At 60.9% G+C, this 27,879-nt stretch overlaps 1 protein-coding gene and 1 long non-coding RNA gene across 11 annotated transcripts; one reads left to right on the forward strand and one right to left on the reverse strand.

Moving 5' to 3' along the window:
- Window positions 1-25: 25 nt before the first annotated feature.
- PLEKHG5 (pleckstrin homology and RhoGEF domain containing G5) lies at window positions 26-27,845 on the reverse strand. Of its 8 annotated transcripts, none has more exons than XM_027060572.2 (22): window positions 27,755-27,845; window positions 26,809-26,885; window positions 11,284-11,413; window positions 9,993-10,095; window positions 9,555-9,612; window positions 9,097-9,188; window positions 8,538-8,674; window positions 8,111-8,256; window positions 7,433-7,627; window positions 7,158-7,355; window positions 6,774-6,869; window positions 6,109-6,159; window positions 5,834-5,983; window positions 5,402-5,512; window positions 5,137-5,286; window positions 4,909-5,046; window positions 4,617-4,736; window positions 2,835-2,967; window positions 2,620-2,735; window positions 2,350-2,537; window positions 800-1,576; window positions 26-514 (listed from the first exon to the last, which is right to left on the reverse strand). In XM_027060572.2, exons 1-22 carry the CDS (start codon window positions 27,756-27,758, stop codon window positions 505-507), a joined length of 3,180 nt encoding a protein of 1,059 aa, XP_026916373.2. In that variant the 5' UTR covers window positions 27,759-27,845; the 3' UTR covers window positions 26-504. The 8 variants fall into 8 exon arrangements, with proteins under 8 accessions (XP_026916373.2, XP_026916374.2, XP_026916377.2 ...); XM_027060573.2 differs by lacking the exon at window positions 27,755-27,845 and adding an exon at window positions 27,587-27,602; XM_027060576.2 differs by lacking the exons at window positions 26,809-26,885; window positions 27,755-27,845 and adding an exon at window positions 22,514-22,886.
- LOC113599568 (uncharacterized) lies at window positions 16,941-24,741 on the forward strand. Of its 3 annotated transcripts, none has more exons than XR_003420482.2 (4): window positions 16,941-17,011; window positions 19,247-22,567; window positions 23,055-23,232; window positions 24,383-24,741. It is a non-coding gene; the product is annotated as an uncharacterized LOC113599568 (long non-coding RNA). The 3 variants fall into 3 exon arrangements; XR_003420483.2 differs by having other exon boundaries at window positions 19,247-21,826; XR_003420484.2 differs by having other exon boundaries at window positions 19,247-19,365.
- Window positions 27,846-27,879: the final 34 nt, after the last annotated feature.

Genomic DNA, 27,879 nt, shown 5'->3' on the forward strand with positions numbered 1-27,879 from the left:
TCCAAAAGCAAAGAACTTCTTCTGGTAGTATATACAAGTCTTTATAAAAGAATCAAAAGCTCAATAAATATGCAACTTTACACAGAGCCCAACCCGAGCCTGGGGTGGCCAGTGGGCCTGGGAGAGAGGGAGGCAAGGACAGGAGAGCAAACATCCCGTTTGGGGCCGGATGAGGGTGGAGGTGGGAAAGGCCGCCCTGGAGCCCACCCCAGGATTGGAGCTGGTGACTTCAGGGAGCAGCGAACAAGGGACCCTGCGGGGGTCGGCTGGACAGGTTAGTGGGGGTGGCCTTGGGGGGAGTCCTGAGGAAGTACTGCGGCCTGGGCCTGGAGCTCTGCTGAGCCCTCCTCCACTTCCATCCAGTCTGGCAAAGTGCAAATCAGGGGTCCTGCCCGGCGCTCTGGCTACTGTGCGGGCAGCAGCCGGAGCAGGGACCCGGATGCCCCAGGAGGCATGCTGTTTGCTGTCTCTCGGTCAGTGGCACCCTCGGGGGCCTCCCTCTGCTCAGACCTCCCTGCAAGAGAAGGGAAGGGACAGACAGTCCTTCCTTGGCTGATGCCACTTCCAGAGGGGGCTCTGGTCACCCTCCCTGCCCCACCAGACTCCTTAGGCCCCTTCCCCACCACCCACTGTAGACACTGCCATTCAAGCTCTGAAGCAGGTCTCAGGCTCCCTTCTCCCATCCCCACCTCCTAATGCCATCTGCTCCCAGCCATGACAGTGCCCCTACCCATCCCGGGGCTCAGTGCCCCCAAGGCCAACACACTGGGCCACAAGCCCTCTACCCCAGGCCACTCACGAGGCAGTGAGCGTGGAGTTAAGCAGCAGGGTGGTCCTGATTCGGTACAGTTGGGCCAGCGTCAGCTTCCGGTGCTGGGCAGAGATCCCTGGGTGGGGCTCGGGCTGCACCCTGGGTGAGGCCCCCAAGGACAGCTCTCTGCTCCTCCTGGTGGGTCTTTCGGGCGCCCCAGCTGGGCAGCTGGTTCTGCCCTCCAGCTCTGATAGCTTGGGGCCACTGCCAGGGCTAGGTGCCCCCTGGTGAACCCAGCTGGGCCCGGCTTCCTGAGGGGAGCCCTGAGTCCTCGTGCCAGAGACCGTAACGGCCAAGCAGAGTTCTGACAGACTGCGGCTGGGGGCCGGGGGCGCTCCACGGGCAGTGGCCCCTGATAGCAGCTGGAGGAGGCTAGCCTCAGATTTGGACTTGAGCAGGTGGGGCGGGCGGGGCAGCAGCTGGACAGGGGTGCGGCGGCGGAGATGGGGTGAGGGTGGGGGTGAAGGGGCCTGTGGTAACTCTGGGGGCCGGGGCGCTGGCTCCACCACAGGGGCTGGGGCCACAAAGTCTTGCAGGGAGGTGGGGGAGAGGGTGCCGTAGGCAGAGTCCATGGAGCAGGAGCGGCCGTCCACGGGCCCCAGGGGCAGCAGCTCGCTGGTGGGCGTGACAGATGAGGCAGTGGTGCTGAGAGAGGTCTCGTCCGACTGGGAGCTGAAGGGGCCACCCTCGAACTCGGGAGAGGACAGCAGCTCCCCAGGCTCCACCACAACCATGGCCAGGGTCTCCGTGGAGCCATCTGAGGCACTGTGGGGCCGGGAGAGGACAGTCAGCCCAGCCTCAGGAAGCCCAGATGGCCTGGTATAGCCAGTGCTTGGCAACGCAGAGGTCCACAGCCTCCGCCCTCCCGACTTGAGGCTCAGAGATGGCAAAAGCATGTGGCCCGTGAGCCAGAGCTCCCAACCCTGGGCCCACAACACAGATACCCATGATGATGTCTGTCACCATCACACTCCTCCCTCCAGCTGGACACAGTGCAACAATCCTCAGCTCAGGGGCGCCCGGGTGGGTCAGTTGGTTGAGCGTCTGACTCTTGATCTCGGCTGAGGTCATGATCTCATGGCTCGTGAGTCTGAGCCCCGTGTCGGGCTCTGCACTGGCAGTGCGGAGCCTGCTTGGGATTCTCTGTCTTCATCTCTCTCTGCCTCTCCCCCACTTGCTCGCTCACGCGCTCTCTCTCAAGAATAAACAATTAAAAAAAAAAAAGAATCTTCTGCTCAGCTCCACCCCACTGGCACTGGGGGATCAGAGTCAGCGCTCAAGTTCAAAACCTTTTGCCATCCCCGCCGGGACTCTGGTGGGAGACAGAGCCCTCTCCCTCATGTTGTGGTCACAGCACGAAGCCATTCGGAGGAAGGTGGGGAGTCTGGGCCCTACCCGGTGTCAGCAGCCCTGGGGTCAGGAGGGCCCCGCTCGGGGTCAGCGGCCCTGGGGTCAGGAGGGCCCTGCTCGGGGTCAGGAAGGCTGGGCCGCAGCACTTGCCCTGCTCTGGCCCGCTGAGCGGCCCCGGGCGAGCATACCAGTGCTGGGAGTTGAGACTGTTGCTGCTCCTGCGCAGGATGGTGGGGGAGCTGGCGGCAGAAGCACTACTCTCCCCCGCTTCCTCCTCGTCCTCGTCCTCGTCCTCTTCGTCCTCCTCCTCTTCCAGGCTCTGCAGGTGCGGCTGGCTGCCTGGCTGCTCCTGGGTGCGCAGCTGCTGCAGTTGGTTCTGCAGGTGGGGGAGGGGGTGGTGAGCGGCTCCCCCCACCGGGCCACCCTGGCCACCCACCCGCCCACCACTCGGCTCTCACCTGGGCGTTGTAAATGGCGTCCACCCAGCCACGGCACAGAGCCTGGCCGCTGGCCTGGAACGTGTAGGCCCCCACAGCGCTGTGGAACTCGTTCAGGTAGATGAGGAGAAAGGAGCCTGGTGAGGAGGGGCTCCCATCAGTGCCAGCTAGGACCACAGCCCCTGCCCATCACGGCCCCCTCCCCACCCCACCGGGAGCAGGGCCGGCCTCCTCACCGGGGTCTCGAAGCTCCCGGCACACAATCTTGTCCACCAGCAGCGGCGGCCGGATGACCTTGGTCCTCTCGGCCTTCTTCACCGCCTTGGTCACCAAGAGTAGGTCCGTGAAGAGGAAGCAGTACACGTCCATCTGGAGTGGGGGTGGGGGGAGCAAGGGGAGCAGGCCAGGCCCGGGATCAGGGCCAGGGTCTTGGGACCTCAGCCTATCTGCCGCGACGCCCTCTCCTGGGCTGGGCCCCTTCCTGCCTGCACTTTGGTGATGTTGCTGGGGGCACCCGGGTTTGGTCAAACGCCTTCCCTGCTCCCTGCCCCCCATGAATCTGGGAATACAATTAAGATGAAGAGCAAGGTGGAGCTAACATACTTGTCATTTCTTTCAATTAAAGGTTTACATTATAATTTAAAAATAATTCCAGAAATTGGTAAACCACAAGAAATTATAATATTCTCAAATGATAGAGAATAACTGAACGAGGCTCAAAGACTGCTTCCATTTGGGTGGTTCAAAGCATGTCTGAAGATTTTGAGGCTTAAGTGACTGTCAGCCAACAATTAAGGGGTCCAGGGCAGCAGTGCTGAAAGTGTTCACTTTTAGATAGTCCACAATATAAAAATTATTCTTTTCAAGGGGTGCCTGGGTGGCTCAGTCGGTTGAGTGTCCGACTTCAGCTCAGGTCATGATCTCGTGGTCTGTGGGTTCGAGCCCCGCATCGGGCTCTGTGCCAACAGGTCGGAGCCTGGAACCTGCTTCGGATTCTATGTCTCCCTCTCTCTCTGCCCCTCTCCCGCTCACGCTCCATTTCTCTCTGCCTCTCAAAAATAAAGAAATGTAATAAAAACAAATTATTTTTTTATATTAATTATTATTTTAGAGAAAAAGTGTGTGCCTGTGTGAGAGAAAACAGGGAGGGGCAGAGTAAGAGAGAGGATCCCAAGCAGGCTCTAGGGTCAGCACAGAGTCTCGTGCAGGGCTCGATCTCACAACTCAGGGATCAAGATCTGAGCTGAAATCAAGAGTCAGACGCTCAACCGACTGAGCCACTCAGGTGTACCAAATAATTCCTTTAAAAAAAGTATGTTTATGATAATATTAAGATATTATTTGTATTTTCACTTTGATCCCCTCAGAAGTGAAAAAGCAGAGCTTTCCAGAGGCTACAGGACATGTGATGATATCATTGTGATGGCTAATGGACTTCTGCTTGTGTATTTTTATACTTTCTAGAATTTCCTATGGTAGTAGTTTAGATTGTAAGTATTTTCAGAGATTAGTTCACTTTGTTCTCAAAAACAATACTATGTGTCTGTTATTTTTGTTTATAGGTGTTATTACAATAAACTGTACCTTAGTTATAAAAAAAAAAAAAGGTTTACATTAAAGAGAAAGAGGGAAGTGATTTTAAAACCACAATTTGCAGGCTCTGGGTTAAGCACCTGGGATTAATAGCTCAGGAGCGAGGCTCCGGGTTGTTCCCGGCCTGCTCTTAGAATGGGCCCCCTCCCTCCCACCAGGAACCCACATGGCACCAGCAAGTGGGCAAGACCAGCACCCCATGGGCTGTGTGGTTGCTGCCATATCTGTAAAGAGTAAACGGCAGGCAGATCATCAGCCCTCGTGTGACCACAAAGTCATCCCTTCTTGAATTGCCACCCAACTGCCAGGGCAGCTGAGAACCACTAAATAGGGCCCAGAAGGTCCCCAGGAAAGGGTGGTCCAAACGCACAGGGGAAGAGGGGGTGCGGAAGGGGCTCCGGGTGTGAGGTGGTCCTTAGACTCACCTTGCTGTCCTTCCCCTCCTTCATCCTCAGGCTCCCCTCCAGCAGCAGCTGTCGTGTCTCCTCGGGGGAGGCGCCAGGGATGGGTGCTGTCAGGTCCAGATGCAGAAATTCCTTCAGGAGCTGGTGATTGGGGGCGGGGCGGGGGGGGGGCATGTGTAGGGAGGTCACGGTCTGACTCCCCTTCTCCGCTGGAAGTCCGCGTGAAAGATTCCCGGCCTAGGCGCCTGTCTGCCAGGGTGGCCCCTCCTCCATTCCCGCGGGGCCAGGGTCCCCCGCACAGGCAGCCTCCCACCTTGTCCACCTCGTCGTTGCTGCCCTCCACCACCTCGTAGGCGTCGATGCGGCTCACCACGGCCGCCAGCCGCTGCCGCTCTTGCCGCTGCCGCATGCACGCGTTCACGTGGTGGATGAAGCGCTCCACCGAGTCTATCTGCAGGACGGGCAGGCGATGGCAGGTTCAGGGCCAGGGTCTGGGGGCGGCCGCGAGCTGCGGAGGGACCCCGCGCGCCTCCCCGGTTACCATGGTGACGACGGCCTCCTTGGCGCGCGGCTCGTCGGTCTTCCTCAACACTGACTTGAGCAGCAGCGGGTACTTGGTGAGCCGCTGGTGGGGCTTGGCCAGCATGTCGCTCAGCTTCAGCCGCTGGCACTGCTGATGCTTCTCAGCCCACTGCGGCGCAAGCGGGGACACGGCTCAGGGCGCGCCCCACCCCCGGGCCACGCCCCGCCCCGTGCACCTGCTGCCCGGGTGGGCCCAACTGTCCTGCGCCCCGGCCCTTCCTCACCGTGACGTATGCCCGGAAGAGGTCGTTGTCGCGCAGCAGGCCACGCATGTACTCCATGCAGCCCTCCTCCTCCATGCAGTATCGGATGTAGGGCTTGAAGAGGGAGCCGAACTGGCCCGGGACGGAACAGGCACGGTTACTGCGCGCTCTCCGCGGCCAGGCCCTGCGCCTGGAGCCTCACGAGCCCTCCCTCACCGCACTTTCGCGACCACCCCAGGCTGAACTTCCGCCAGACAGAAAGGGCAGATGGCCAGGTGGGGTTCAAACCCGGGCGACCGACTCGGAATTCCTTGCCTCCGACCACTAAGGGGTCACGTGGCGCCAGGGTCGGGGGGGGGGGGGGGGGAGGCCGGGGTGGTGGGCAGACGGGATCGGCGCCCTAGCCCTGCCGCGGTGTCCCCCACCCCGTGTCCGGCCCGGCCCGGCCCGTACCATCTTGAAGCCTCTGAGGAAGTCCCCGGGCTGCAGCAACGCCCGCGTGCGCCGCGCCTTCTCCAGCACCGGCACCATCACGCTGCCCCACAGTCCGCGGTGCAGCCGCACGATCTCGGGGATGTTGCTGAACAAGCGCTCGGCCTCCACCTGAAGGGGCGGGAGGTGCGCTCGGCCCCGCCCCCGGCCGGGCCCCGCCCCTCCGGCTCCATCCTTGTGTCCCGCCCTCGCCCCGCCCCCAGAGGCAGGCCCCGCCCCCCGGGGCCACACCTCACCTCACACAGCAGCCCCGATTCTTGCAGGTTCAGGAGGCAGCAGAGGAACAGCTGTGGGGGCAGGGGGCGCTGCAGCTGGGGGGGCGTCCCAGTCCCGACGCCCCCCCCACCCCCCGCCCCCAGGCTGTTAGGCTCCCCTCTACCCCTTACCCCTCCCAGGAAGCCCTGAAGCAGCTTGGGACAGAGACGGTTCACCCCTTCAGAAAAGGCCCGACCTCCACGGCCCACCGGGGGTTCATCCTGCCTCGTCCCCACCTGGAGGGAAAGCTCAGGGAGACTGGCCTTGCAGTGACACCTGGAACTCTCTCCTCCAGCTCTGTCCTGGCTCGGCCCCAAGTTTCAGCTAAGGAGTTCTTCCTGAACCCCAAGCCAAAGATAGGTGCTCTCCCCAGGGTGAAGTACACACACACACACACACACACACACACACTCACACTCCACTTCCACAGGCCGGGTGTGGGCTGCTGGGCACCTGGCACACAGCAGGTGTTCAGAGACAGTGGCTGAATGAACGAGTGCAAGAGTGAGCCTAGTGCTCAGCTAACTTGGCAAACTTGCCCAAAGCTTTCTTTCCCCTGTTCTTCTGCAAAGCCCCAAACTCTGTTCAGGGGCCCCCAGAGGGAGGCCCTGGGGGACAGGGAGGCAGGGTGCGGACCCACACTCACGTTGGTGATCACCCTCAGTTTCTTAATGTAGGAGGCTTCTGTGTGCAGGAGCTCCCACACCGCCTCCTGTTGGTGGCACTGCCTCCGGGACAGCTTCTGCGGGAAGTACAGGAGGTTGGCCAGGAGTCCCAGAGTGTGCCCGGATGACCCGGGAGAGGGTGAGCCACCTTGCAGGCAACCTCCTTTTCCCCGTGGAAACATGAGGTCCCCCAAGTTCTGCACCCTCCTCCACCACTAAAACAGCCAAGCGGCACACCGCATGTTCCTTGCCTCAGTTTCCCCACAGCCTGGTGGGGAACATCTTGTAGAGCACCTTGTCACTGGGTCCTTGGAAGTGTCCCCTTTCCCTGAAGGGAAGGGAGGAAGGGCCGCGGCTGTACCCACCTCAGGCCCATCAATGAGCTCCCGCCAGCTGTCTTCTAGCCGCAGACAGGCGTCCTCCTCCTCCTCCTCCTCCTCCTCCTCGTCCCCCTCCTCCTCCCACGAGTCGTGGTCGAAGCGCAGCCTGCGGGGCAGCCGCGGCAGCCCGAAGAGGCTGTAGGCGTGCAGCTTGCCCTCCAGCTGCTCCATCCTGTCTACCTCCTGGAAGGAGACCCACGGCTGGTGTCAGGGGACGGGCCCGCCAGCCACCCTGCCCCAGGGCCCACGGGACCACATACCCGGCCCAAAGCGCTGGTGCTGGGGCCCGAGCTGAAGAAGCCACTGAAGCGACTGGCCGCCCGGTTCTTCCAGCTGTCGCTGCCACCACTGCTACCACTGGGCAGAGAGCAGCTGGAAGGCGTGGGGGCCTCCTGCCCAGGGATGCTCGTCTCCCCCAGGAACTCCGACATGTTCTTTCGGCGGCGGCCAGGGGCCTGGCCGGGAGAGGGCGATCAAGGCCAGGGCCCCCCTGACCCTCACACCCCCCTACCCCACGGTGGGTTTCCTGGACCTCAGGGAAGCTGAGACGTGGGAGGGTCTCTGCACCCCCGCCTTGGGATGCCACCTCTTCTAAGACCCGTAGATGCTCTGGGGGCTGAAGATCCAGGCACAGGTGTAGCTGGACCACCGCCCAGCCCCCAGGCCCAAGCACCACACAGTCACAGGCACACTTAGATGCACAGCTTATAAGCACAGCTCCAAATGGATACACACACACACACACACACACACACACACACACACACTCCTCAGGCATTAGCAGACTCTCAGAGACAAGACCCATTATCTTGGGGCTCCCTATCCTCAGAGCCACCCCTATTTTCCAGAAGGGGAAATTAAATCCCAAGAGGTGAGGGACCCAGCTGACCTCCCCTCTAAGGTCCCTCCCCGCCCCCAGCCCTGACACAGCCCCTCACCAGGATATCCAGGCTCTCCCGGCGGCTCTGGGGTTCCACGCGCTCCAAGGAGGGGGGCCCGGCCCTGGCTGGCCGCAGGATTGGCAGACTCAGGGATTTGGAGTCCTTCACTCCCTGTTCCACCTTCCCCTCGTCCCCCGGTTTGGCTGGGGCAGCAGTAGGGGGCAAGGAGAGGTCCTCAGCATCCAGGCCCGGTGGAGAAGGGAACCCAAGACCTCTCTCTCCTGGATCCCAACCAAGGCCTAGCTGCCCTCCCGTGAGGCCCCGCCCTGCCAGCACCCATTGCCAGGGCCCAGCAGAGACACCTGTATGGTAATGAGCCAGCTCAGGGCCATGGCCAATGGGAATCTGAGCCTGGGAAGAAGCAGCCATCTCCGGGAGGCCCAGTCAGGCCCCAGCCACCCCACCTGCCAGGTTAACTGCTCACCTTTGACCCGCAGGTAGTGTCCCCCGAACCTGTAGGCCTCAAAGGTGAGGGACAGGGGCGTGTTGGATTGGTCCAGGTAGATATCCACCTTGCCCAGCGTGATGCCCTTCCTTTCAAATACCGGCAGCAGCACCTCCCTGCCCCAGGATGGGAGGGATGGCTGTTAGGGGGCAGGCACACGAACCCCCACCCTATGCCCAGCCCCAGTTCCACCCCACCTTACCAGTGGGAAAGGGAGCCACCCGCAGGATCACACACAGGTACGAGGACATACAGGTGTGCGTGCACACACAGCTGCCTACAGAGGTTTGCACGCTCCCACATGGGTCGACACACAAGCCAGTGCTCCCATGCCCTCCCGCTTCCGTGTCTGCCACCAGGGTGGACACTGTCACATGCTGGTCCACATCCAGGAACCGGGCCATGCGCAGACGTGTTGGAATCCATGGGTGGGTCCGCTCACTCACCGGCCACCACACAGACACACACAGTTATGCCTGCAAGGAGCCACCCACACCCCCGGCCCCACTCCCCCTGCCTCGGCCCCACCAAGCCCTACCCCAGCGACTTCTTCTTCATGGCTGGTACGATCTCTGTCTCAATGTCTACATTCAGGTCAAACTTCAGGGTGAAGCACTCCTTGCTGGGGTCCTGAAAGGGTGTGAGTCTCAGCTTCTGCACCCCTTGTCTCAGCGCCTCCCCGCCTACCAGGGTGCAGGATGGGAACCCCAGCATGGGAATGAACCCAGGGATCTCCCCAGCCTGCCTCGGTCCCAAGGAGGTGCCCAGTGTCCCTCTTGCCCAAGGGAGGTGTTCCTGTGGTATCTCCCATCCAGCTAAGGTGGATAGTAGTGGGGGCGGCAGGGCAGGGTGGGCAGGGAGGGACCCACTCACTCCAGGCCCCGTTCCTGGTCCTGGAGCTCAGAGCAGACAGGCCCAGTCTTGGGGATGGAAAGGAAAGGGCCCAGGAAGGGCAGGGGCTGACAGGAGCCCCCTGACAGCCCAGGGGCTCCTTACATCTGTGTGTCTCCTCCTTGCCTTCTTGGAGAGTTTCAGGCCTGTGCTCTTCCGGTCCCTGCAGGACAGAGGGCAGAGGCTGGAGGCACGGGTAGGCCCTCACCAGGGCGGGATGTGAACAGGCCCCGGCTGCCCATTCTTTGCTCACCCCAGGGGCTCAGATAACTAACTCAGGTGCAGCTCAGGCAGGCCAGGGCCCACAAGGGGCTGAGTGCCCTCTGGTGGCCAACCCAGGAGCCACACCCAGTGGTACCTAGACAGGAGTCTGCCTGCGCCAGGCTGGAGGCTGGCCCAGGCTGGGCAGCTTCCTCCAGGAATCAGGGCGTCCACAGGGACATGGAGGGGTCTCCAGTCGGGTGTTCTGAAGCCTCTCGTCCCTGGATCTCTGATCTGAGATCCAGCCTTGGGATCCCTCAGGTGTCCGCTTTGCCCACCTACCCTTTGCCATCCAGAGAGCTTTCCTCTTCCTCCTCCAAGTCCGCTGCAGGGCTGGTGCGTGGGGGGCATGACCGGGTAGACACGTTTCTGGCCAGAACAGAGCCTTTGGGGTAAAGTGGGAGGAAAGGTCATGCCTATTCCCTCCCTGGCTGCCTTCTTAGCCTGCTACCAGTCCTGAGAACTCCCCACCCCCAACAAACTAGGGCCCTTCAGGTCTGTGCAGAGAGGGGCTCAGTCACTGCGGATCACCCATCCATCCCTAGACTCAAAAAGACACAAGCACCCTGGGATGACACCCCAGGTGATGCCTTGCCCCCAAACCTGTGGCCTCAGTTTACCCTTCTATAAAATGGGGATAAGGAAGCTCTGCCTCTGGGATTGTTGCAGGAAGGAACCAAAGTCTATGGCTCCTTCTCTCAGGCCTCCTCTCCACACAACCCCCCCACCACTGTGAACACACCCGGAGTCCCAGGGGGCCTTGGCAGAGGGGGAGAGTCCTTCTGTCCATCTGAGCAGCTAAAAATGGAGACACAGGGCTGGCATTTCTGGCCAGGCTCAGATGCCTGTAAGCCACCCCAGCACAGCCCATTGGTGCTGGGCCTGGGCCAGGTCCCCACTCAGCAGGAGGGTTTCTGGTTCCTTTCCACAAGCTCCTCCTGACCTGCCCACACCCACCCCCACGGCCCCTGCTCGCCAGCAGCCTGGCTAGAGGATTTGCCCAGCAGTCCCCTACCCTGAGGAAAAGAAAGGGGCCTTTTCCATGCTGGCCCGGGGCGAAAGGCAGGAGCAGGTACGGGATGTGCAGACCCAACAACAAGGACCCAGAACCCGCAAGAGACAGGCCTGCTCTCAACATGGGGCACAGTCCCCCAACCTTTTCTCTTGTTTAAAAACTGGTAGCACAAAAGGAGCCACAGTATACTTGGGTTTTATGATTTACAGTTAACTCTTGTTCTTCTTCTTCTTATGTTTATTTATTTTAGAGAGAGAGAGAGAGAGTGCGAGCAGGGGAGGTGTGGAGACAGAGGCAGGCACAGAATCCGAAGCAGGCGCCAGGCTCTGAGCCATCAGCACAGAGCCCGACGCGGGGCTCGAACTCGCGGGCCGTGAGGTCATGACCTGAGTCAAGTCGGCCGCTTAACCAACTGAGCCACCCAGGTGCCCCAACTCTTGTCCTTCTGATGGCCCGTCACAGCTCCAACAACTACCAAGACACCGTGCCCCAAAACAGGGAGTTCAGAGCTGCTCTGGGAACCCTACGTGCCCAGCTGGAGTCCCTACCCACGCTCACCTTGGGGAGGCAGGTCGAAGCGGACGTGCCCATCATAATGCATGGCGCTGTGGAACTTGCTGTCACAGGCCTCGCAGAGGTTGAGGGGCCCCCGGCGGTGCAGCTGCTGGCAGTCAGCGTGGTGGCATACCTTGTGGGGAAGGAGGGAAAGGTGGGTCGGGCCGGGCCCCCATAGAGGGTCAGGCAGGCGGGCCTGTGGCCCGACCACTGCAGTGCACAAGTGGGGTTGTGGTCCGTCCGAGGGCTGCTCTTCATTTTCCAACCGTCCATTCCCCACAGGGTGCCCTGTGCTGATGAATTCACTCTGCAGACCTTTCCCAAACTCCACCGTGGTTCCATTCTGAGGGGTGCAGAGAAAAGCAGATCCCTGCCCTCGAGGAACAGATCGTGGAGGGGAGACTTCCTGTAAGGAACCACGAGGCTGTTGCTACCAGGGTCTCTTCCTGGGGTGCAGGCAGGAAGGGCACCCCAAAATGCTCAAGGCTGCCATTTGCTTCTGCCAGCTCAGTGTTGGAACTGGCAAGCCCTTCCTATCCTCCCCTCCAGACCCTCTGCTCTAAGTTCTGTGACCTGTCTGGCCCCTGCATGGCCAAACTCGCATGGGATGAAGGGGGTTCTGGGGGAGTTAGGGACAGGTGCTGGCAGTCTGGGTGATCAGGCAGTACCCTTCCCCCCCCCCCCCCCGCACACACCAGTATTTACTGTATTTGTATTTACCGTATCACCCTGTACACGTTCTCCCCCATCCCTGTGGATAACTGTCCCATTTTCTCCTCTGCCCTCCGGCTCCCACAGCCTACCTCTGACCCCTCTGCTTCCTACTTTCCTTGTCCCCTGCCCCCACCCCAGCCCAACACGTCCACCCGCCTGCCCCACACTGGGGGCGTCACCGTGCTCCGGTCCCAGCCACCTCCCAGCGAGCCCTCCCCTCCCCTATAGTGTCAGGCTCCCCGTCTATTGGCTCAAGACAGGTTCTTTCCCATCTGCGGCTCCCTTTTCCCCGTTCCCTTTCTGCGAAGCCCGGTGAAACAGGTCTCCATCCTGACCACTTCCTACTTTTCCCTCCCAGTACTCGTTACCTTATTTTCCCTGGCTTTCCATTTTTAAATGTTTCAAACCTACAGAAAACTGTAAGAACGGTACAATGACATCCACACACCCTTCTACCTTCCCCCGTCACGAACATTTTGTCACACTGGCCTTCTCTATCACCTACCTCTCCCCTGGCACAGAAGGGCGTGGGCGTTCTCCTACAAACCCCCAAAACAATGGGCACCCTCGGGAAACTGAACGCTGGTATATGATCCGTCTAAGGTCCGCTGTCTGAACAATGGCCTTTATAGCTTTCTTCCCCATACGGGAGCCAATTCAAGATTCGCGCATGCGTTCGTTTGTATCTGTTTATCCCTTTAAGAAAGAGTTCTCTGTCCTTTTTGTTTTTTCTTTCATCACACTGACGTTTTTGAAGCATTCAAGCCAGCAGTCTGGGAGAAAGCCCCTCCACGGGGATCTTTCTGGAGGTCCTTGGATGGTTTCAGGCTGAGCATTTGGGGCAACGACACGAGAGAGTGGACTGTGCCCTCCTCAGTGCGCCCGTCAGTGCGGCTGGATCCCTTGGGGGCCTCGCGGTACTGCGTAAAGACTCTTTTTCTCTTTGTAATGAGTAAGTAGCCCGTGGGGAGATAACTTCGAGACATCCTGTTCCCGGCAATCTCACACTCCAGGGTTTTCACATCCACTGGTGACGTCTGCCTAAATCAAACATGACTACGACGGTTGCAACTGAAGATTTTCTAATTCTTCCCTTCTCTCTCAGACCCTCTCCCATCTCGGGCCCCCACCATGTTTTCTTTTTTTTAATAACTGTTTTGTTTTGTTTTGTTTTTCTAGTTTATTTATTTATTTGGGGTGGGGGGAGAGAGAGAGAGATTGAGAGAGAATCCCAAGTAGGCGCAGAGCCTGACGCGGGGCTCAAACCCACACACCGTGAGATCATGACCTGAGCTGAAGTTGAACACTTAACCAACACCCAAGAGCACTCCCTCCCCCCGACCATGTTTCTAGGTCCACACGTAGGACCCAGCACTGCCACAGGTGGTCTCTTGCACACCGCCTCCTCCGTGGGCCCCAGGACCCCATGTTCTGCGGCTTCCCCCGCAGCTTTTGGCTCCCTTGCCTGCCTCCTGCTCACATTTATCCGCATCCCATACCCCTGGGGACTCAGCCAGTCTCGTGACCCAAAAAGCCATCTACGTGCCGAGGGCTCCCGGAGGTAAATCTTCAGTCAGGTCCTCACCCAGGACACCAGACCAACCCTCTCCATGCCCCCCTTGGGTTCCGAGAAGCACCTCCCACTGCCCACGTCCTCTGGTGTGCTGCCGGACTGCCCCCTGCAGCTCCCTGCACCTCAGTCAATGGCAGTGCCTTCCAGCTGTGTGGGAGTGTGGGCTGAATTGCGTCCCTCAGACAGGTCAAGGCCTAACCCCGGGTCCCTCAGGATGTGACCTTATTTAGAAATAGGGTTATTGCAGATGCCTTTAGTTAAGATGAGGTCATGCTGGAGTCTGTCACCAAGTGGCGTATGGGGTAATCCTGTGACTGGGGTCCTCACACAAGAAGAGGAGAGACAGAAACAGGGACACGTGGGAACGAGGCAACCGGCTTAGACTACACTGTGTGGCTCTCCGTATGTGGAGAATAAACTTCCCACGCAATCGGGGTTCACTGTCACCGCAGCTCCAGGGAATGAATACATTAGGCCCACATCCCTGGGGTCACCTCTGACCATTCTGTTACACCCCCATCCAGTCGATGGGACGATGGGACGACGCTTGTGGCTCTCCCTTCAATAGCTGTGGCTTCAACCCGGCCAGGCTCATTAGCCCACTGCTGCCCCCTGGTGGCCATCCCGGTCACCTCCCAGTGGGATTCCAACAGTGACCTCATAACCGGTCTCCCTGCTTCCACCTGCCCTGAGCATCATCTCCGTGAGCAGCCAGAGTGGCCCCTGTTCAACCAGGAGTCACATTCACCTCCTCAGAACCCTCGACGGCTTCCCATCTCACTCCAGGAAAGGGCAGAGTCCCGTATGGTGACTGCAGGGGCCCTCCTGCCCTGCCCTCCTGTCCTAGCTCACCCTGCTCCACCCACCGCCCCCTGGTAACCCTGACTCGCTGCCTCTGAGCCCTGACCATCTGCCACTCCCTCGGCTGGAATGCTCTTGCACGCTCTCTCTCTCTCAAAAATAAATAAATAAACTTAAGAAACAACAACAACGCTTTAAAGTCAATGCCCCTCCACACTCTCTGTCCCCTCGGCGTCCTTTCCGCGGTGGACCAGCCTGTTTCACTTTGGTGCCTCTCCAGCTCGCCAGCCCTGCAAGGACAGTGATTTTAGTCTGCCCGACTCACTGCCCTAGCTCAGGTCCTAGCCGCTCAGTGGAATACTTGTTCGGTCTACTAATCAGGGTGATGCAGGGTCACTGAAGAGTTTTGTCTGGGGAGAGCCCCATCAGAGATTTTCAAGGTGACAGACAGGGTGAGGACAGACAGCAGAGAAAGTAATCAAAGGGAGGAAGAACAAGTCTGATCGCTGTAACTCGGGGTCACCGTGTGCCTGGGGCCGCACAGAGGGCCCCTCACCCGAGGAGGCAGGAGCTACGACTGCCCCTATTTTACAGAGGAGGAAAGTGGGACTCAGGGAGGTTTCGAGTAACTTGCTGGGCGTCACACAGCCAGCGGAGCCGGGACTTGAACCCAGCGTGTGTAGCTCCAGCGCCTAGATGTCCAGCATATTCATACCGTTTATCTCTTGGGTGGCTAAGAAGAGAGAGAGGAGCGGGGGAAGCCGGCCCGGGGGCAGCAGTCGGGCGGCCGGTGGGGGAGTGCTATAGAGAGAAGAGGGAAGCAGTCATAGTTTGATGCTGCCTGTTTGGGCTCCTGTGTCCTCCTAGGCCTCCATCAGAGAGAAAAGAAAACAAAACAAAACAAGAACACCCAAAAACGTGGGCAGAGAAACAACAGCCAGCAGGGGGCAGACTGGGGACTCCTCTGGCTCCAGGGGGTCTTAACGTTTGGAGGGCTGGGCCCTGGGTGAGCGGCGGGGCGTGGACATGATGGCCCAGACTCCCGAAGGCAGCCTGAGCGCCACATGCGCCCAACTCCCACACCCTTCTCAGCGGTCTTCAAGTGTGTCCGTGGGGCTTTGGGCAGGGGTGAGGGGCGCTCCTCAGCCAGCGCAGCTGCTTCTACCTTCACTTCACCTACTCCCAAACAGTGTGAAAACCGCTATCCTCCACCATGGCTCTGCCTGCCCGGCTGACAGACATCAGCCCTGGCTTTGCAGATTCTGGACCCCCCCTCCCCCCACCCCTCCCCCCACCAGCTGCAAGCATCTCCTCTTGACAATGACTCTGGGCAAGGCACCCACCCCACTTCAGCCCCTTCCTCCCGAGGAGCCCCGCAGTCTGCCAGCCAGGCGGCCATCCCCCGCCTCTGCATCCAGCCTGGCAGCCGGCCTGGCACAGATGGCCCCTCCCACCCCTTCCAGGCCTCTTGTGATTTCCCCGCTGGCTTCATTTTGCTGGCGCCCAGGCACAGAGCTGTGGGACTGCGGACCTGCGGGTTACCCAGGCCCTAGTCTCATAGTGGGTGGGAGGTGACATGGCAGGGGCCATGCTAGGTTCGAAGGGTCCTGCGGAGGGCCTCCGGGACCCCTCCAGCCCAAGTCCCTGGCTCTCTGCCACAATCCTGTTTTTAAACCAATCTAACGTACGGGCGGCAGATTGTACACAGAGTCACTCCCGATAGCAGATTCAGCATTCCACAAACATTTATTGAGCACCTACTAGGCGCCCGCCCTGTGGAGGTCTCCCTGAGGCGCTCAGGAGGACTCACTTCCCAGCTCTGTGCTGGGCTCTGGTGAACACCACCACCGCTCCTCCTCCCATTACTACCCGTAACTACTACCACTACTAATGGTGACGGGAGCCAGTGCCCCTCCACCGTGGTGACCTCTTCTGCTTCCATCCCCCCAGCAGCCCCCAGGCTCAGGGACAGCAGGGGCGTGTGAAGGTCAGGCCCAGGATCTGAACCAGGTGGGTGTTTCTTTACTTAATTCAACGAGTCTGGTTGATGACGGCTTCCAGGAGCCCCCAGAGAGAACCACAAGCCCAACTGGGAGGCTCAGACTGGGGTGGGCAGAGGCCCCTTGCTCTGACTCTGCTCCCCCACCCCTTCTCGTACCTCCATCCCCAAACTGCTGGATGTCTGCAGCTCCCTCTGGGAGCGAGGGTCTCCCCCGTGCTAAAACAGGGCAGCCCCTTCCCAAAGCCAGACTCTTGGACCTTCTCTCAGACCGAGGTGCCTATTCTCCACCTCCTTGTTGCCCACCACGGCCACCCTCTGAGAGCGGCACCACCCCTGCCAGTGGGGGAGGGGCAGCAGGGTCCAAGGAAAAAAGTTCCAGGGACTCAACCCACCGAGAGGAGAGCCCACCGGATGGAACAGCCGGATCACCCAGCACCTCCAAAGGCAGCGAATGGACCCCAGCTTTACGAATAACAGAGGGGGCCCGTTGGGGAGCACGGTGGGGATGGGGCACCCGAAGTCAGACTTCCCCACTCACACACCAGCCACAGGCTGGAGCGGGGATGGGGGGAGGGTGGGCAGGGCCTGGACGGAGGAAGGGCAGGGAGCTGGAGCCCCAGCGCAGGGCCTGGCACCCACAGGTAAGTCGGGAGGCAGCCCCAGACACAAAAGGCTAAGGGCTGGCGGGCCACCTCGCCGCCCGGGGCCCTTCGGTCGCAGGGTGGGGAAACATCCCCAGGGGCGGGCGGTCGCGCGCACCCCCGCCCCGCCGCCCACACCCCGTACCTGGCCTTCGCCGTCGCGGGCGCGACCCTCCGCCGGACAGGGCAGCCCGGGGCCCGGCCTGGAGGCCGCGCGGCGCCCGGAGACGCCGGGGCCCGTCCCCATGGCGGCCGGAGGAAGCGGCGGTCTGCGCCGCCCGCCGGACAAAGCGCGGGGCTCCGCTTCCTGCCATTGTGCGGCCGCGCCCGCCCCCGGCCGAGCGCGCCGGGACCCCGGGGCCCCCGCCCGCCTCGGCCATCCCGGGGCGGCTCCGCTGCGACCCCAGCCCCGCCCCCGGCGCAAAGGTTCGGGGCTCGGGCGTCCCCGTCGGACCTGCTCTGGGCCTCGGGGAGCTCCCAGGACGAGGGCGCCCGGGCCGGGCCCGCCCCGGCTGCGGAGCCCCGACCCCCCGCCCAGCCCCGCGGGCGCCCCGCTCCGCCCGGCCCTCCACCCCACCCCCAACGCCGACGTCTGGGGCCCAAAGGCCCCTCCCTTCAGTCCTGGAGACCCCGCCTCAGAACCTCAGCTCCGGGACCCTTTCTCCCTCTCCCAAGGGAGCCCTCCGAAAGCTGGTGGCAGAAGGGGGTGGGGGGCAGAACGGGGACACCTGTCTCTGCTCTGACCTCCAACTGGCCGGGCCACACATCCAGCGCTCAGAGCCCCTCCGGAGCGTCACCCTGGCGCCCGCGCACAGTCCTGGAGACCCCAGCCTCAGAGCCTGGGCCTGGGGGACCCTGCTCCCACTGCCCAGGCCAGCGGTGAAGGCAGAGGAGCGGAGGGCTCCAGGCGACCACTGGTGGAGGCGGCAGGCGATAGGCAGGCACGTGGGTGCAAAGGGCAGTGATGGTACATCTTCCGGAGCCCCCAGGAGTTGGGTGAGACGGAGCATCGGGAAAACCTGGGAGCCCAACTCGGCTTTCCCCCCAGATCTCTGCTGCTCCAGGCTGGGTCTGAGTCCCTTCCACCAGCCCCACGGCCAGGGAGGCGCTCTTCAGAGCACTAGATTAGAGGGACCAGGATTGGGGGGGGGGTGGGGTGGGTGGGTGATGGTGGGGTCCCCGCTGTAGATTACACTCACTCCCAAGAGGTGGGGGGCGGGTACTACTATGGAGTGACTCAAAAGTCTACAGGCAGGACTGAAACCCAGTCCTGACTCTGTTGTTCTGGAATGGCCTCCTTGGGACCCCATCTCAGTACCTCTGGTGCTGCAGGGGGGACATGATGTCATCACCCTACCCATCCCCTACACAGCTCCTCCTCCATGGGGGGGGGGGGGAACAGGGCAGGGTCTCTGAAGATGGCTCTGAGGAGGCAGCAGTTTACTCCAATCAGGAAGTTTCAAGGACCACCTCCACTCCCAAAGCCCAAGCCATCCACTGTCCACAGCACAGGCAGATAGATCTTTTGAAAACTAAAACCTGGACACCTCGCTCCTCCCTTAAAACCTTCCAGGAATTTAGAATAAAATCCCAATATGGCTAGCCCCGACCTCACCTCCCGGCAGGTCCCTCATGGTGGTCTCCATGCTAGCCTGCCTCGTCCATCCCCACAACTCACCAAGCTCAGCACCCGCACCTCTGTGTTCTCTGTCTGGAACCCTGTGCCCCTGATCTTGCCACGGCTGGCACTGGATCCCGGCTTCAATGCCACCTCCTCAACAAGGCTTTAACCTCCTCTCAAAATAAGTAGCCCCTTACATGTCTCACTTCCAATCCTCTTAAACTAAACTCTTTCCTCCTAAGCATTTAAAACTACCTGAAATTGTTTGACTTCCTTGTTCACTTCTTGATGACCACCCCTCCCCACTTGAATATCCTCTCCAGAGGCCAGGGTCCTTAGCTGTCTGGCCCACACGGCGCCCTCCACCCAGCAGGTGCTCAGTGTAGACTAGGAGAACAAATGGATGAAAGCAGAGGAAGGGTCTTCATGCCAGAGAAGGCCACGAGGGCAGGGAAGATCTCTGCCAGGGTTCCCTTCCTGCTGCCAGTGGTCGACAAAACCCTCCCCACTGCCTGACCGTAGGATTGCTTCTTTTTGCTAGCAAACATGACCTCGGGCCTGCTGGCCTGGGCGGTGGTTTCTACCACAAATTCTCTGTTCTTGCTGCCCTACAGGCTGACAGCTGAGCGCTCCCAAATGCCAGGCCTGTGCCAGTATCCTGTTCACTACTCTCAAAGGAAGAGGCATGGTTACCATCTCCACTTAACAGATGGGGACACTGAGGCTTGGAAAAGTTAAGTGGCTTGCCCCGGGTGCAAAGTGGGGAAATGGAAGAATGCCTGTGCTTTGGACCACTATCCAGGGGCCTCAGGCAGGGTGGGGGGCATGGAGATCAGCTAAGTGGTGGTTTAACAGCAGGGCCTTGAGTTCTACCGGCTTGGGAACAGGGCAGGTCCCAAAGCCAGTTCAGGGGGATCCTACTGGCCTGGGGTTAGCAGGTCACATCAAGCAGAAACCTCGGGGGCTGGGCCAGGTAGGTCACCGGAGGTCACCTGAGTGACCAGGCCCTGGCCATTCCCCAGTCATGCTGCTGCTTGCTTCCTCCAGCCACGGCAGAGGGCCTGCTCCTCAGAAGGCCAGGGCCCTGGTGCCCCAGGGCCGAGAGGGAAGGAGGGTCAAGGAAGCTGCAGAGTCAGGGGAGGAAAGGAGCCCCTGGCCCTCGCGCCAGGAGAGGGAGAAGGCCTCAGCAGACTCCTGGGTCCCCACTTCCTCTAGAGGAGGGAGCTGAAATAGCCCATGCCCAGGACAAAGAAGTCCTCGGCCCTGGTTCCCTGGGGAGGGGGCCCCTCTCCAGCCCAGCCCCAGCTCCAGGCTCATGAGTCAGGACTGGCTTGTTGAAACTGATACCCAGAAACCAGATGCTGGGGCTGATGAATAATGGAGTCTCCAAGGCAGAAGCCCCCCTTCCGCTCCCCCGCCGCAGCACCATCTCCCAAACCCAGAAAAGCAGGGGACTGTGGGCAGTCCACCCCCACAGCAGGTGGGGGACCCGGCCTGGTCTTTGGTGAGACAGAGGAGCTCCCTGTCTAGGAGGAGAGACCATAGATCTGGGGCCAGCTCCATGTTCTGCCCACAACAACCAGCCTGGAGCACCTTGGCTAGAGGGACACCACTGCCCAGGGGCTCCCCATCCGGGCTGAGCTCCCCTGGGAGCCTACTGGCCCCAAGGCCCCATCTAGCTCCTTGGAAATCCAAGGGCGGAGGCTGCATGTTTGAGCAGGTCGGCCAGGGTGGGGCCAACTCTGCCAGGCTGCTCTCCAAACAGCCCACCCAGCCCCTCCCTTCCCCTAGGCCTGGGCCTCACCCCTTGTCCTTGGATTCTGGGGCCCACCTGGAGGCAGAGCCTGCCCTGAGGCCCTGCCCTGTGCTGGATGGATGCAGGGAACCTCTCTGCAGGCCCGGCTAACCACGTGGGCCCCAGAAGTCAGCAAGGCCCCTACCACCCCAGGGAGCAGTCCAGCTGGGACCCAGTTTTAGGGACAGAGGCAGAGGCTGTGGTCAGTGAACCTCACCTCCTGCCCAGTCCCTGCACGAATGTGCCAGGTCCTGGAGCCCCAGATGCCAGCATCGAAGCCAGTGCCTTCTCCTGATACCTCTCTCTCCAGCACTGTATAAAAGTCTCCCTGGGAGGGAATGAGGAAGAAGGCACATGCCTGGGCTACAGAAGACCTGCTTCTGGGTCCCACCTACCCCTGCCCTTGCCCATCTGTGCAAAGAGGGCACTGGCCAGTTCTCTAGAATATTCTACCTAGGGATGGCTCCTGGGCCTTAATATGTGCCTGGACCCTGGCCAAGGGGCAGAAGAACAGTAAAATCCTCCTACAGCCCCACAAACCTGGGGAAGGTTACTGGGGAATTTGTAGGGCCCAGGACCCCCTCGGTCTCCATTTCTTCGTCTTTCATCAAGGCAAGCCAAGGCCTCTCCAGGTTCATGGGTCTTCTCCCTCTCCCCTCCCCCAATCGGGTCCCGGCCGGCCCAGACTGCCTGAGACTCAGACTCGCGCGCCCCCTGCCGGCCTCGAAACGACTTTCCGCCTCGGACCAACTCTCGGACGCCCAGATTGGGCAGGGTCGCCCGAGCCTCCCAGCCACCCCGCGCCAAGCCCCACTCCAGGATCCTCTCGCCCAGTCAACAATCCTCACACCGGAGAGGGGTCCCCATTGGCTCCACACTGCCCTAGCGCCGAGCCAACCCCACCCTAGAATCACTGGGGTGGGGGCGGGAGCTTGAGCCCATTCCACCCTCAGGTAAATGGAGGTAGAGCCAGTGGAGCCCATCGATACCCACCCCCGCCCCCCGCAGCCCTGGGACTGCGTCGGTCCCTTTACTCCCGGTTCGGTCCATTAATTCGGGGGGAGTCCTGGACGCCGGAACCACAGCCGTCCCGATCCCAGCCCCGTCTCGTCCCCAGCTTCCCCTTGAGACTCACCTTAGGGACATGGGTCTCCTCCCCTGTGGCTGGGGCTCGGGCCAAGGCTGCCAAAGCCCCGAGGGGCGCGCAGAGCCAGGGGGACCGGAGCCGCGGGGCGGGCTCAGTCGGCTCTGAGCCGGCGTGGGGCGCGGGACGTAGGGGAATTACGGTAGGCCGGCGCGGGCGCTACCACCTGGGCGGGCCGGGACGTACCAACGGCGCGCCCGGCTGGCGAGGGGGAGCGCGGGGAGCCCGGGAAGGAAGCGCGGCCGGCGCTGGGGGGTAATCTAGGGGCCGGGCTGCGGGGCCGGGAGGGAGGGGTCGTCACTGTCCCCGAGGGGGCTGGCTCTTCACAAATGTGCGGGAAGTTCCAAGTCCCTAGGCTTTTAACCTGGGCTTGAAGACGGGAGGTCGCCGGTCCCCGGCGAGGGCCCGCGGCGGGAAGCAGTCCCGGCCTGAGAGAGGGAGGCCCCGGGGGGTCCAGGCGCAGAGACCCGCAGGCCGAGCCCGGCCGGGCATCGCCCCAAGCCAGGCTCGCTTCCGCTGGATTCTGAACTGTGCCGTCCACGGCGCCTGAGAAACGGGCCCGCCTATCTCTGTGCCCCCTCCTTTTCCCTAGCCCGTGCCTGGCATGGCTGAAAAGGGGGCCATTCGGCCCTTTGGTGCTTCCCAGCTTCCCTCTCCCGGCTGCCTAAGTTCAGAATAACTCCGCGCTGGGCACGGGCGTTGCGGGGAGTGCACGAGGATACCGGCGAGGATACAGGAGTATTGCGAGAGGAACTGGCCCCAGCACACCAACCCTCTTCCCTAATTATCACTACGGGGTGGGCCTGGGGCCGATCTTGGGCTCAGGCCCACCAGCGTTTTTCCAAACCTGGAACCCCCTCCCACAAGCCCGTCACCAGGCCAAGGCCTCTAGGCTGCGGGTTCTCTTTCCTGTCAGGCTCTGCCCTCTTTGGCAGCACTGACCTCACTGGGGCTGGGTCCACTCCAGGACGGCTCATCTTGGCCACATCACACATGGTGGATCCTCTGTCCCTGCCTCTTGGGCCTGGCGCCCCATGCCGTCACCCGATGCCCCCAGAATGACTTAGCCAAAGCCCAGGACTTCCCTTTGCCCTGCTACTCTGGTTCTGCTGCTTCCTCCAGCTGCAGACTGGACTGCCACCTGCCTACAGCTGACCAGCATCTAAGAGTCACCCCCAGAAATCCCCAGAATCTGGCCATTCTCAAGGGCACCCTGGCCTCCCACCTCTCGCTCCCAGAGCACCACCCTGGAGAATAGGTGACTCCCTCTCCCATTATTCACTACATCCTGCCCATTCTTTCCCCACAAGGATCTCAAATCCGCCCCTTCCTCTGCCCTGTGTCCGCTGGTCTTCAGCTGGCCACCACTCCCCTAGACACACCTCCCCCTGACTCATCCCTGCCACCTCACAACCTGTTGTTAAACCGGCAGGGAACTCTAAGGTCATCAAATCCAACGTCCACTCTGCTTGAATACTTCTAGGAATGGGGTGCTCACAACCTGCACACTGGGGAGCAGCTTCAGCTGTTGGAAACTTCCCATCCTGCCTGGGCCCTTGGAGCCAAGCAGAAAAAGTCACCTCCCTTTCCTCCTGATAGCTCCTTAGAAATGGGAGGCTCTGAGGACAGACAGATCTGGTTTAAGTCCTGGCCTTGCCTTGGTGAGTCACTTACCCCCCTGCTTCATGGGATCCTATCGCTCATGTGGAGATGGGGTGGTCCCTATGGCATAGGGAGGGTGTGAGGACAAGAGGAGGTCCCTTTGGGGAGGCATAGAAAGCAGGGCCTGGCACACAGTAGGTGCTGAATACATGAGTGGTGGCTGCTAGAAGCATCACCTTTGAGAATGATGCCCTGAGGGTCCCATCTCCAGGATAAATACCCTTGAGTCTTCAGTTCCCTCTGAAGTGATGGTCCAATGTCCCCTGGGCCAGCGAAAGCCCTCCACCATGTCCCCTTGTGACCTGGAGTGCCCTGCAGACTTTGACCAGATCACCCAGCTCAAGGGGGCCCAGCGAGGAGTTGGGGAGTCCGGACACCATCTGTCCTGTGGTTACTCTGCAGGAGGGCTGGATAGTCACTATATCATCACCAGGCCCCCCTGGAGAGAGGGAACAAACACTCCCTTCATCTCCACCCCTCCCAAGACTCCAAGCTCCACCTGCCCCGGGGACAGGACAGATGTGCCATAAACATTTGCCATGCTGGGTGGGGTTGGCTGGGGTCTGGGCTGGAATCTGGGGAGGTCTCAGATCTCAGGGAGGGGAAGGAGGTCACGCCCAAAGCCTAGGGGTTTCTCTCCCCTTCCATGGCAGATGAACAGCTAGCATTCTCTTGAACCTACATCATGCCACACTCCACGCCAAGCACTTCACATCTGAGCCCCGTTTAATCCTACCTACAACTCAAGAAGCCTCAGTCTGCAGATGAAGAAACGGAGATCAGAGAGGTATAGTGACTTGCCCAGGGTCACACAGCTGGAAAGGAGTAGGCTTTGACCTTGGAGCCACTCTACACATCCTCATCCAGAGCAGGGGCAGGGGTACAACTTCTCTCCTGTGATCTCCGAGGCCCTGACTTCGGGGGGCTCCTGCCCCTCTGCTCACTCAGCTTGCCTCCATCTCCACACCTCCTCGTTCCTCAGGACGCCAGCAGCCTCCTCCAGGAGCCTGTGCCCCGGAACCTCCAGGGCAGGAGGTAGGCGCAGGGCAGCTGCTTCATCTCAGAAGCCCCAGCACCCACGACAGGCTGAAATTTAAAAAGCCTGGAGACAGGCTTGTCAAACCCAAGTGCTGACTTCTCCCCTCCTAGGATGTCCGCTCCAGGAGGTCCTGGGCCTAGAAGTGGGCCCTGCACAGCAGACGCTACAAGCTCATTTGGTGAACGAATGAATGACATCATCTCCTTTAAAAAGCTAGTCCTGGGGCACCTGGGTGGCTCAGTTGGTTGGGCGTCCGACTTCAGCTCAGGTCATGATCTCACAGCTCATGAGTTCGAGCCCCACGTCGGGCTCTGTGCCAATAACTCAGAGCCTGGAGCCTGCTTCGGATTCTGTGTCTCCCTCTCTCTCTGCCCCTCCCCTGCTCATGCTCTGTCTCTCTCTGTCTCAGAAATAAATAAAAACATCAAAAAAATTTAAAAATAAAATAAAATAAATAAATAAATAAAAAGCTAGTCCTATCCTGCTAGCCTTCTGAGCGTGGCTGGGGAAGAACAAGAATGAGGCCCTTGATCCCCCTCCAGAAACAGCTCTGCCGGCCATGCTGTGCAAGGTGGGCAAAAGCTCTTTCCTCTCTGAGCCTCATTTCCCTCACGTCATGCGAGAATAACACTTTCCTCCTGAGCTCTCAAGGGTTCAGTGACACAAGCATCAGGGCCCGACACCCCACCTAGGGCACAAGTGCGTTTGGTCGGTGGTGGTGATTGTCACCATCAAGGACATTCTTTGTTCCTCTTCCTCAGCAAAGCAGGATGTCATTTGCCTCTTCTCTCCCTCTCTGCTTCAGCCTGCTCGACCCCTTGGCAAGACTGGCCCCCCTGCCTCTCTGATCACTCAGGCATCCCTGGCCCCAAAGTGAGTCTGTGCCATTTGTCCTAAAGTGGGTCCTACGAGTGCCAGGGCCTCGTGTCTCCCACGGCAGTCTGGGTGACCCTCTGGCCCATGGCAGTCATGCCGAGTTCCAGGCAGGCTGGGGCTGGGCTGGAGCTAGTACCGGGAGGCTACAGAGGGCCCCCACTTGCTGAGACCAGCTCTCAACTCACAGGCCTCACCTCTACGTGGTCCGAGCCCTCCTACCCTTGCCCCTGCCTGCAGCAGCTTGGGGACTTGCCCCAGGAGCAACTACCCAAGGAGGGGCCCCAGGGCTCTGCAGGCCCCTGGCAGGATGTATGTTGGGGGTAGCTGAGGCCAGTTTGTTGCCAGGAGCCCCCATCTGGGAAAGAGGCAACCAGCCAACACCAGAGCCCCAATGCCAGGCACCATCCGTGCCAGCAGATTGTGTCTGACATCACAGCCACCCCCCTGCCCGGTGACCACGGCAACTGAAAGCCTCCCCCTCCTGTCTCCGCCCCCAGAACAGTCCTCCGTGTTCCTTCTAACCTGGTCTTCCTGTGCAGAATGTATGAGCATGTGTCTGGGCGGAGGGGGGTGGGAGAGGGAGCTGGGGGGGGTGGGAGGGTGGCATTTTTAATTTCCTGCAGCTGGCAGAGCTGAGCTACACGGTGGTTAGGAACACAGGTTCTGACATTACACAGAGCTGGGCTCTGGGTTCGAATCCCAGCTCTACTATATCCTGGCCATGTGTCCTTGGGTGAGCCATTAGCTCCCTGAGCCTCAGTTTCCTCATCTATAAATAATAACGACAGGACAGATCTCAGAAGGCCAGAAGGAGGAGACAGCAAGTCCTCAGCTCCCCAGCTTGACACAGTAAGAGCTGGCAGTCATTACCATGGTCACTCAAATGCGTGCTGGAAGGGGCCACGCTTGGGTTTGAGCCCTGGCTTGGTCTCTCATGAGCTGTGGGGCCTGAGCCAAGTCACAGGACCTCTCTGAACCTTGGTATCTTCATCTGGAAAAGGGGGCACGCAGGCCGACCCAACAGAGCTGCCACAAACAGCTCATAAGGCACAGAGAGCATGTGGCACAAAGCCTGGCGCATAATGGACAGAGGTGCCCGGCGACGATATTTATCATTCTCCCTCTTGTTCTGCCCTGCTGCTGGCTCCCAAGGCCTGGCGCTTCAGGACCAATTTGTCCCTTCTTCCCTCTGTCATTCCCATGGCACCCTCACTCTCACCAAGTCCCAAAGTGTCCCTGACCCATGCCCAGGCCTGAAGAGTGATCCAGTGCTCCAGGAAGGGGGCCAGCTGGGCACTGGAGCACAGCCTGAGCTGGGGGGGGGGGGGGGGGGGAGGGGGCGGGGCATCCTTTCTCTTCCTGGGTCTCAGCTTCCTCATCTGTGACATGGGGCCACAGCTCCTGTCACCTCAGGGTGGCCACAAGGACTGCAGTGCAGGAAAGGGCTTTGGTGTACCCCTGCCCCCTGTTCTTACAGAAGTCCCCTCCATTTTGCTGCTTCTGAGCCAAGGGCGGCCCCTTGGCCTCTTAAACAAGCCGCCCTGCGGCCCTGCCCACCCTTGAACCCAGAGGACACGGTGGGTATCCATGCCTGAATAGAGAGACGGTTGGAGCCCTGTCCTCTCTGCCCCCGGCAACCCAGGCCCTCCAGCCTCCCTACCTTGGCTGCCCGCCCCTTGTCCATGCAGTTGGGGTTCTGACAGCGCAGTCCCTTTTCCTCCGCCAGGCTCTGGTCACCTGCAGAGGAGAGAAGCAGAGGGTTATCAGTCGGGTGGGGTCCAGGGAGGCTGCGCCCCAGGCCAGGGCACCCAGGAGGGCCCTGGGGCCCCAGTGGCCTCCAGACTAGAGGATGGGTGGCGCGGTCTCCTCAATCCTCCCTTCAAAGGAGGTCAGCGTCCCTTTCTCTTTTAAATGCCAACTTATCTGCACGGGAATCTGTTTGCAGAGCCCTTTTCTTGTTGCAGTTCCCCAGGGAAATTATCCAGATTCCACGGGGAGAAAACGTCTTTGGAAATGAGCTGCTCCCTCCCTCTGTCCCACTAGTGGGGGGCGGGGTAGCTCAGTGACCTTGCGGGGCTCCAGCTTTCCTGGGGGATCCCCAGAGGGCTGCCGGGTCCGCGGTCCCTTCTGACCCCCTGACCTCCACATCACTGCCTCTGTGGATGGACTCCTCTTCAAAGGCCCGGGGTGTCCCCTTTACCCCGCGGTCCATCTTTGACCCAGAATTTGGCCCCCTCCAAGCTGCCTCTCTTCCTAGGGGCTGGGGTGCAGCAGCGGAGGGGGCAGGGAAGGGGCAGACAGGCTGCCCGCGCCAGCCAGCGTGCAGGGCCAGGGGAAGCGGTGCTGCTAAAGCGGGCCCCAACAAGGGGACAGAGTTTGGAACCCCACCGCCCTGATTCCGAGGCCGACGTCCACCTCCCACCGGGGGCAGGCCTTACCCAGAGCAGGGGAAGGAGCGCGCCCTGCCCCCCCCCCCGCTCCCCCCGCCCCCCCCGCCCGGCCCGCCTGCGCGCGGCGCCCCCCGCCCGCGCCCCTCCTCGAGCCGGCGCGGAGGCAGCCGACCGGCAGGCCTGATCGGCGGGGCCGGGCCGGGGCCCCGCACTCACCCATGGAGGAGGCGCCGAGCGGCCGGGGAGGCGGGCGGGGCGGGGGGCGCCACGGGCCGGCCGGCGGGGCGGGCGACGGCGGCGGGGGACGGGCGCCAGCCGGGTGCCGGGGGAAAGGCCGGAGC

Source organism: Acinonyx jubatus, chromosome C1 (genome assembly GCF_027475565.1).
Source record: "Acinonyx jubatus isolate Ajub_Pintada_27869175 chromosome C1, VMU_Ajub_asm_v1.0, whole genome shotgun sequence".
NCBI lineage: Eukaryota > Metazoa > Chordata > Mammalia > Carnivora > Felidae > Acinonyx > Acinonyx jubatus.